This window comes from Bos javanicus, chromosome X (assembly GCF_032452875.1).
Source record: "Bos javanicus breed banteng chromosome X, ARS-OSU_banteng_1.0, whole genome shotgun sequence".
NCBI classification, from domain to species: domain Eukaryota; kingdom Metazoa; phylum Chordata; class Mammalia; order Artiodactyla; family Bovidae; genus Bos; species Bos javanicus.
In genome coordinates, this window is record NC_083897.1 from 52057889 (window position 1) to 52068541 (window position 10653).

At 42.3% G+C, this 10653-nt stretch overlaps 1 protein-coding gene across 2 annotated transcripts; it reads right to left on the bottom strand.

Annotated features, from left to right (window-relative positions):
- Window positions 1-275: 275 nt before the first annotated feature.
- Window positions 276-8347, bottom strand: ARMCX3 (armadillo repeat containing X-linked 3). Of its 2 annotated transcripts, none has more exons than XM_061409182.1 (5): window positions 8181-8347; window positions 7572-7651; window positions 7219-7279; window positions 6875-6945; window positions 276-6615 (listed from the first exon to the last, which is right to left on the bottom strand). In XM_061409182.1, exon 5 carries the CDS (start codon window positions 6462-6464, stop codon window positions 5325-5327), a length of 1140 nt encoding a protein of 379 aa, XP_061265166.1. In that variant the 5' UTR covers window positions 6465-6615; window positions 6875-6945; window positions 7219-7279; window positions 7572-7651; window positions 8181-8347; the 3' UTR covers window positions 276-5324. The 2 variants fall into 2 exon arrangements, with proteins under 2 accessions (XP_061265166.1, XP_061265167.1); XM_061409183.1 differs by having other exon boundaries at window positions 8027-8347.
- Window positions 8348-10653: the final 2306 nt, after the last annotated feature.

Genomic DNA, 10653 nt, shown 5'->3' on the forward strand with positions numbered 1-10653 from the left:
GAAAATCAATCAGAACTTAAGTAATTTTTATAAGCAACATGGTGTGATTTAATACTTTCAATTTTTGGCTATAGATTACACAGATCAGCATAACAAGAGGTGAAGATTGATGATCTTAAATACTAAGTAATTACAAAGAATTATTCTCCAAGTCAGTTTAAATGGATTTAAGATTTAGAAAATAGTTGTCTGTTTTATTTGGTCTTGCCTAGATTCCATCTTTTCTAATATCAACAAGATAATCCATTTAATTCATTTTAAATGATGGAAGACAGTAAAAATTAAAAGTTTTCTTTTATTGATCCATTTCATTATGTCAGAATTTTCATTACAGCTTATTGAAATAAAGCCACAAAATTTAGCAAGATTATAGTTAAACCACATTTTAGCAAACAGAAAACTGAAGTAGAAATGGGAAAAAACTAAAGAGGTAACAATTTGTTTTACCTTTGTTTCCAAAAAATCAGTAACACGTTATCATTACTCATAAGAAAGGTTCAGAAAAGGGAGATACTAATCAATATGTAGGAGGGAATGCATTACAAATACTACAGTTTTCTCCTGTTGTAAAATATACATTTCTCAAATCCTGTATGGAAACTAATTGATAATATATCTTAACAGTCATAAAACTACCATCAACTAATAATCCACCTCTGGCTAAGGGTCATCTGGGCAGACAAAATTTCTAATTGTGTACAGAGAGAAACATGCTCTAGCTCTTGAATACAAGTATTTGATTTCAGACACAAGTCAACCCCCATAATTGACATGGGTGCATCAGGTTCTTCTACTTTGACAGCACCAACATCTAGCTAAGTCAGCTCGCCCCAATTCCCTAAGCACTAAATAAACAACCTTCTGATGATAATGTTATTCCTGATGTACATTGATCTTAAGGACAGAATGTTCTGAGCAGCCAACACTAAAAATCTGTTCTACTGGGTAATTACATTTCTTAGAGTAACAGACTCTCATTCTTTTTTTTATTTTCAAAAGAGAAAATCCATCCAATTTAATAACATGTTATGTCCATGCACAAACTTAGAAATGTTCTAATACCCAGAGATGCTTGTACTACACTTACTCTTTCACTTTTTAAAATGTAAATGGTCAACAAGGGTCAAAGAGTTACACTTAGCCCACTGTCAGTGCTGGATCAAATTCCTTTGACATGAACCTGTTAGAATGAAGCTACCCCCAGTAAGGCTTCTTTCCCACTCCCTCCCTCCTCTCAGGCTTATCCCCAAACCCAACAATGCCCAAGCCCTTAACACAAGGCCTGAGAAGGACACAGTGGAGAGGGAAAAGCATGGAGATACATATCTCTGAAAGTAAATATGTGTTATCCTGCTTGATACCACACCTCAGGGGTCAATATCCTAGTCTTCTGCACCCGGAGATGGCAGCATGATAGTTCTGGTTTAAAAGCAAGAAGAGCCACAGTTTGAACAGAGAAATCAGGAAAAAAAAATTTCAGTCTGGGATACGATGAAGAATGAATGTAAAATGTTAGCATTGAAAATAGTCATAATCATTCTTCAAAAAACCACTCTCAAGGGAATAGAGCAGAGAAATTAACCAAACAGGCATAAACACAAAATTTGCCTGAACTACATCAATTTGCTAAATCTACACTTAGAATCTCTTTTGAAATAAGGCAAGTAAAATATGAATTTAAAAATAGAAAACCAGTTTCCTGAGCTTTAAATATTATGCTTTGGGTGACAATTTGTAAGAGAACTATACTCCATCTTTGTAAAATCACCTTTGAACACATTTGCCTGGAATAGACCCACTTAAATTCCTAAAATCAGTAGATAAAAACAAAATAGCAGAATATCCTTGAGTTTCTAACTTCCTCAGTTTCCAAGAAACTGCCATCCTTTCTAAAGAAAGGACACTGGCTCCTCCCTGCCCCCATGAGCTGCCACAATCACGGCTACTATACTAGAAGGGTGCCCTTCCCAAAATGTTTGAGTGGCAACCTCTGATGTGAAAGCATCAGGACATCAGAGTGTGGCTGGGCCGGCCCTGTGTCTTCCCTGGACCAGGCAGTCACACATCTGTCTCACACAGCACTTCCCAAAGTCCGGGTGACTCAGTTTCAAATAACACCAGGTATGGGACATCAAAATTCATGCAATGCACACAGGGCTGTTCCACACTAAGACCGGTGCTTTCTCAGTTTCTGTTCAATGGTCTGAAAAGTCTTGGCATCCAGCCATACATACCCAGGGTCATCTTGTTACCACAGCAACGACAATTATCATTCTGTATCAAATGCCCACTGGTGCATGACCTGGTGTCATGGAGATGAAACGATCACCCCCAAAAGACACAGAAGCACAAAGAGACTACTGTCAATGGTCTCTCAGAGGAGGAAATAAGAGAAAAGTGTGAAGAAGGGAAAGGGAAGGAGAATGGGAAGGGGATGAGAAAAGAGAAAAGGAGGATGAGAAAAGAGACCTGCGGAGCAGATGGACACTAGTCAGGCCTGTGCCCCTGCTGCAGGGTGGCTTTTTATTACCCAAGTGCACCTCATTGCCACCCCAGGGTGAAAAGTCACTCAGCACCCCAGTCCAATGTGGCTTGATCAGAATATTTTTTAGATGTTCATGATACAGATCTGGGTGAGGGAACAAGTTTGTTCTTATTGTCTCTATTTTCTTAAGTATCTCCAATGAATACATTTTAGAAGAAAAGTAGACAAAATTTAAATCAGGTTCTGAAACTTCGCCTACAGTATCATCCAATTTGATGTACAGACTATATAGGTATACTGATAGTTAGTGTCTGGAAGGGTATCCACAGTTGGAATTTGATGCTTCTTTCCCCCAGCTGCCACAATCCCTTATCCAGTTCTTTGTGCTGCTTTCCACTCTTACACTCTGAACCTTCTCTCTGGGGATCACATCCACTCCCATGTCCTTAGTTATCATTTCTTCTCTGGTGGCCCCCAAATCTATATCTGCAGGCTGGTCTTTTCTGAGCACCAGATCAATACACTCAAATGACATTAGGGTATATCCATTTAGATGTCACACAGGTATCTCAAAGTTAATTTATTTTAAATGGATAAGGCTTTCCCTCCCAAATCTTTGTTTCCTGCCTAATAATAGAGCAATAAAAAATTTTAATTCCTTTACCCTCATTCCACCCTTAAAACTGATGTCAAAGGAGCCCCAGTATGATTCAATAGAGTCACCATACCCAACAACTTCAAGCTGATCAGTCCATGGTCCTTTTGTCTATTGTAGGCAACATTTGAGTAAGTATATGGAAGCCTGGGGCTAAAACCAGATCATAACTGAACAGAGCTTTTACCCTTTCCTGGCCTCATGTATAAAGTAGGATAACATCCCCAAACTGACCAATACATTGTAAGGGCAGGTGAGATCATGTCTGATACAACATCTTGAGTACGTAGTAAAAAGAAAAGCCTATTTCTTTGAGAAACTATTGTTAACAGTTGCCTTGCAGGAATGACATCACTCTACACAGTAGTCACTTAATAAATGCTAACTTTTATTGTTGTTATTATTTATTAAATGATGCTGACACATGGCAGAATGCCCCCAGCAACACAAAGGTCAACCAGAACAACTATCAACCCTGAATTCTAAGTAACTAAGTGTGCTCAATTTTCTTAATTAATTGCTATGTGCCAGAAAATTCTAAGTATTTCACATATATTACTTCATTTAATTCTTACAGTGAGCCCCATCTTTAGCACTCATCTATTATTTCAGAGAGAAAACTTCAACCCATCTTATGTTTAATGTAAATACTCAGTTCATGCTCCAATCAATCACCTGCTCCATTCCCAACACTTTCCTTTTGCAAAAACTTTTGAAAAATCAGTATTTGTTTTAGGTTAATAAGAACACATAGATGAATAAAAAGTAAAAAGGTAAAAATTACACTATCCTTCCACCCAAAGACAATCACTGTTACTATATGGATGTCTGTAATTCCAGAGTTTTTAGTGTCTACTTAAATATCTTATATTCTCAGAAAAATTGAATCCTACTAAGAAGACTCCTATCTAACCTACCTTTCTCACTTAACAGTGCATGATGAACATCATTCCCTGACAATATGGATTGAAATTGACATATTTATCTTACACCATGTGGCGTGCTGCAATTCATGGGGTCGCCAAGAGTTGGACACGACTGAGCAACTGAACTGACTGACTGATGTGAATATTCCTTAATTTATGTAACCAGTCCAGTGTGCTAAATTGTTTAAGTTGTTTTCAATTTTTACTATTTCACACAGTGCTGGGATAAACAGCCTTGTACATACAATCTTTGGCCAATGATTCAATTATTTCCTTAGGACAAAGGGATTACATATTTTAAGGCTAATGATATGTATTACCAAATGGCCCTCTGCAAACCTCGTGCCAGTGTTAAGCGAATTCCTACCACCAGGGTTTGAAAGGCCCCATTTTTGCCATACTCTCATAGACACTGCACAGTAGGTGAGAGAAGGACTTCTATATGAATTCCAATTTTTCTTTCTAGTCAAAATTATTCACTGGCTCTCAGCGTTCGGTGAGGTAATATTCAAACATTTCTCCACAAACTGGCTTCAGCCAACTTTCCAAATTTATGTACTTCCAGTCACACTTTCCACTCTAAACAGACTAGTCTCCTCACTATCACAGCAAGAGTTCCTACCTCCATGCCATTCTCACACCAGTCCCCCTTCTCTCCCATCACATGGAACTCCCTAACTACCTACCCCACTGAGGATTCATTTTAAATGAACACTTCCTCCATAAATCTGTAGCTGACTACTGTATCCTGCAGAAACCTTTGCTTTCTCTGTGCTCTGAGTGCGAATATTTAACAAAAAGTATATGCTTAAGATATTGTTTTCTTTTTGTTTGTATGTTTTTATCTCTCCAACTAGATTACAAACCGAAAGATAAGTATGGTTTCTCTCTTTCTTTTCTTCTTTCCAGCATTATCACACAACTTCATTGATGATACACAAATGCAGTCAATGCAAATGATAGGAGGGAGCTTATTTATGAGGAATTGGTTCACTGTCACTTATGCAGAAGAAATAGTAAAAATATTTCAATCTAGGCAGTGAGATAAAAAGCAACAAACATTTTCAGAACAGGTAGTGATATTCATTCATCCAGCTTAGGCCTGCAGACCAACTCAGATAAATATCAGCATTGATGATACAATATGATATTCATTGCTCAAAACTGGCAGCTGAAAGGATTCCTTTACCATATAGACAAGGTGGAGAAAAGGAAGAGTTTACAACATGTGTTGCTTCTAAACTACAAAATCAAGAACTTATTCCTGGCTCTTTGGGAACATATTCTCAGCCAGTTTGGCCACGAATTTTCCAACTTTCACTTTTACCAAAAAATCCTGATGACTTTCTAGCCCCAGAATCTTATCAGCACACACCTGAAATTCTTTTAAAAAGAAAAAAAGTGAACCTTCGCTGAATTGATTCTGAGTAGATTCATTTTCCTCCCATTTAAAATTGTCATTTATGTTCTCGAATACGACCAGAAGCTTAAGAATCACCTCTTTGTTCTCCTTCTTATTAAAGAGGGAACCCAGCGAGGATGGTACTTGGGCCCTGAGCAGTTCTCTAGTCATGGCTGGATTTTCAGCCAAATTCAAAAGGAGTTTCAAAACCTGAAATTTGGTTTCTTCATTTCCTGCTGAAAATAAACGGAAAAAGTCTGAAATGGAATTAGCAAGCATGTGCTGATACTCATTAGTAACAGTCATGTTCGTAAGCAATCTTAGACCTGCCAGTTGCACAGATGAGTTCAATCGAGAAGTGATTGTGTCATCACAGACTTGATTCATGTATATCTTAAGCCTGCGCTGATTTTCAGCATTCACACTCAAGTTATTTAGGACAATTAAAGCCTTTTCCTTAACTATGGGATCCCGAGTATTGAGAATCTTTGCAACAATTGGGAGGCCACCCAGATCACGAATAATATCTCTGTTAAATGCATAAGCAGCATTGTTACCCAGAGCAATTAAAGCTGCTTCAAGAATATAAGGCTTTTCAGACATCTCAACCAAGCAAAGAACTTTCTGCAGCTCTTGAGGGGACAAAATAGTATCATCTGAATTGGGGGAAGCCCTTTTCTGGACAGCTCGACGAGCCCGGGTGGCCCTGGCCCTCGCCCTGGCCCTAGCTCTGGTTCCAGCCTCAGTCCCAATCCGGGCCCAAGGTGGGTACCATACTACACCTTTGTTCTCACTGTTGTCATCATCATCATCAGACCAGTCATTGTACCTGGCCCCAGGACAATCCCCAACATCATCCACATCCCCAGACCCACCCTCAGCCATTTTCTCCTTGTTCTGTTTTCTTCCTCTGGTCAGTCTATAAATGCAATAGCAGGCGCCAGCCCCAATCACCAGTCCCGCAGTCACCCAGCCTACTTTCCTGGCGTAGCCCATGCAATCGTCCCTGATGGTATCAGGGACAAAGAAACAGAGTAGTCACTCAGGCTGGGGGAGGAGGGCTATGGGCCTGGCCTGGGTGCAGGCCTGTGGAGGATGATCGTCTTCAGCCACTTCAAGGCCGCGACAACTGATTCTGGAGGTGGACCTAGGGGTGGAGAAAGAAAACAGGGTTTGAGTTTCTCTTCTCCTTAAGTTGTCCTCTGCAGAGAGTTGTACAGAGGGACAAGCAAATGAATTCTTGGTAGAAAATGTAGATTGTTAACAAACTCTTTCCCCCTCATTTCACTCTCCCCAGCCCACCTCCTCCCCAAGCCTAGATAAAGGCAGTGGAGCCCATCCTCTCTGCTGGGGCCTCAGCTACCCCAAACTTGGATGTTCCCAGGGAGTGGCACCATTGCACTAACCTCCTCCAGACAGGCAGTTTGCTCCTTCTTCCCTCCCCTGGAGGTGTGCCACGCCCAACAACCCTTGCAATCTGCAGAGAGACCAGAGCCAGTGAGAACTGAAGCCTTGATGGATTGACTGTTCCTCCATTTGTTGCTTTCCTGATTCACCTATCTAGGTTGTCAGATTTTAAAAAAACAAAAACACAACCTCTCTCTGCCATCCAAAACATGCACATGCCTGCCGCTTCCCTAGCCTGAAATGGAGAGATGTTGGAGAAACAGTAACATTGGGTGAGCCTGTCCAACCGCGGGCAATTTCCAACCCCTCCCCCATTCCAGGCAGCCCCCATGCCCAAACCGACCTCTACGGATCCGAGGAAACTTCCTCCCTCGTTTAAACTGGTGCCACCTGCTACAGCAGACCTGCAGGATGACAGATCGAAAACATGGGGACTAAGTGCTGTTGAGAGAAGAGGATTACGAACAAACTATCTGATAGGTTTCCCTTCTGTCATTCTCCACCACCCCACCCCCCCACGACACACGCGCGCGCACGCACACACATACACACACACACACTGCACGCCATTTCGCCACAGTCCCAAGAGTGTGAGAAACACACTCAGACTCAGACCTAACCTAGATTATCGCTACCTCTGGTTTCTCCCCACCCCATCCTCCCACCGCCCCCGTTAGGGTCTCTAGATGGTCTTACCCTCAAATCGACCTTCACGGATCCGGGTTAATTTCCTTCCTCTTCTCTAGCCTGGTGTGGTGCCGCAACCTACGGAAAGACTGGCAACCCGGGAGAGGCTCGGATCCACAAGACACAGAGCCATGGTCAGGAAGACACAGTCACAGTAAGAAAGACGGGAAACTGCCGCGACCTAGTGCTTGGTGGACGGACCGGTCCCCAGAACAGAAAACTCTGTTCTTAATTCGGAGGCCTGGCTGTCAAAGGTTTCCCACCCCTTCGACCCCTCTCGGGGTTCTGCTGACACATCACGTTGCACCTCCCCTCCCCATGTCCAGCCTTTCCCCTCTGGCACCGTCCTGGAGGACTGGGGGCCAACACCCAGGGCACAGCTCCCTTTCCAGATTACGGCCTCGGTTCCCACCAGATTCCCACGTCCCGATCTCTGAGCTCCTTCCAAACACCCCCCTGCTCACCATTTCGCAGCATCAGAATGGGCTGCGGGCGGGACAGACGTCTTGGAAAGCTGGCGGCGAGTGGAAGAGACGACGGAGGCGCCCCAGGATCCGCGACGGTTTCCGCCCTGCACCCTCGGCCACCCCCACCTTCTGGAATGTCCCAGGCACTGACCTGCACGGATCCTGGACGATCTCCTTCTCCTCCTCCTTCTTTCCTCTGCTGCAGGCCCACTGGCCCTCGGGGCAATGGGGAGCTGATACTCAGACGGGAACAACGACCAGAACAAGAAGGACTTCTGCACACGTCAGCTCTTGGTCACGTGAGACCTACGTCATCCACCAACTCGGGTCCCCAATTTCCCCTCCCACCAGCAGTGCGGCAGAAGAGGGCCCGCCCCCCTCCCTTCCCTCCCCCATAGCAGGCCTTGTTACTCTTTTTTTCTTTCCTAATCCCATCTCCCTGTAGTGGTGTTTGCCTTCCTCTGATTACCAGAAAGGGACAGCATCTTCCCTTGGGGTTACTGGCCACTTGTACTTTTTGAAAAATTGCCTCTTCCTTCCCGGACTCCTGGGACAGTAACCTCTCCTTCCACCTCCCTGCCTCCCAGCTATAAATGTCTACCATTTCCTCTGAAATCTAGTCCCAGATCTGAAAAGAAAAAGCCACCAGAAAAGGAGACCTGGAGTGAATGCAGTTTTTTTCCTTACTTACTGTTTTATTTTTTGTTGTTGTTCTTTCAGTTCTGCCCTTTCCCACCCCCAGACTGCATTCTTTTTAGGAGGAAAAAAATGGCTGTAAAGCTATTTTCATTTGGTAAAAAAAAAAAAAAAAAGAGTGGGAGAGTGATGTTGGGTGATGGCCTCCAAAAGTCCCACATTTTCTCACTTGTAGGGAGTGTTACACACTTCACTCAAAGCAATCTTAGTGTCTTCTGGGGCCTAGCACATAACACAATCCTGAATAAGCTCATCAGTGTGTCTGAGAATACATAAATCTTCTAACTAGGCCAGCCTTCTAAACAAGAGAGCTATAGACTTTTCACTTTCATCAGTTAGCAAGCCACAGGAGCCCTCAGAAGCCAGCTACACAGAAGGGTTGAGTAGTAATCACAAGTATGTCATGGATGTCTGTCAGATAGGAGGCATGCACACTGACAAAGTGAGTGATATACAAAGAACATTACAAAATATACAAATGGACAACAGCATCTTTAAATGAAATAGGTGTTAGAGGTGTTAGGCCAAGTCAAAATTGGCTGAACTCAGCATCTAGCCATTAGTTTGAAACCTTTTCATTGACTGTATTGGTGAATTCAACAAGTCACCTGTCAGCAATGAGCGAACTTTTTAAGAGTGGGAAAAATAATAAAATAATGTCATAACACAGGATCTACAGTGTGATATGCCCTGATAGTTAAGATATAAGGTTGTTCTCTGAGTATAAAAATTTTAAGATCCATAGACAATATGGGAGTAAATCAAGAGACTGGGAAATTTGGGAACAGGCAAAATTCCACAGAAATTCATATCAATGTAACTTCTGAAAAATAGTACTAGGATATGACTAAAATGTATTTTTTTCTTCCATTTTTATTGAGATACAATTGATATACAACACTGTGTAAGGTTAAGATGAACAGGATATGACTGAAATTTAGTAAGCAGAAAGCAAATCAACTGTATGATTCTGTGTTTAGAGAAAGATCATGTGCAGTGAGGGGGCTTATTCAAACAGGAGTATATGAAAAGAAGAGTCAGAGGAAAATGTTGATAGTTCCCACCCAAGCACTGTCTGGAGGAGAGGAAGTCTTGGCTAAGATGCGTGGAAAAATTAGCTTTCTTTGGCAGAGCCATCCCCATGATATGTAAGTGTACTTCAAGTTTCTTAGCTGAAAGCCACTTCTTAAAGTGCACCAATGCCCTTGCTCTCTGATTGCAGGCTTACCACGCAACCTTCTGAAGTTGTGGCTTCCCAAGTAGTAGCTTGCCAACAGGGAGAGAAGGGGCTGGTAAAACTAACAGAAACCTCTAGTACCCCTGATGGTTGTACTTCTCAGGATAAATTTTTCAGTTGTCATTTTCTCGTGAGACTTAGCTTCCCTGTGGCCTTCTTACAGGGAGGGAATGCAGAAATCCATGGGTTTGGGCATTCAGATATAGATTTATATATGTCTCTCTGAATGAGAGTCTTCACTTGATACAGGCATCTGCTCTCACTATACAGACAAATTCAGGTATTGATCATGAAGGGATGACCGTAAGACTTTGTACTGTCGATGTGACTGTGTGGAATCCTGTCAAGGAAGTCAGGTAGCTTTGGCCTAGAAGACAGCCTTGTGCACCACCATTTCAGAACTGCACCTCTCTAATGTTCAGTGACAACTAACGCATGCTGTGGCAGATAGACCCCCAGCACCTCAGTCACAGCTGGACAAAAGATGCATATCCAAAGTAGTTAAAGTGCTCCTGCAAATCCACAATAACCTCTGAAACAGTTTACAGTTCTCCCTGGGAAAAGAAAGGAAATGCATTTCACATTTTAAATGCCCTGTCATTTTCCACAGCAAAAGGGTGGTCATTGTGCCCAAAACAAACTGACTCAATACTTACTCTCTTACTGAAATTTAAACCTGAGCAAAGATAGA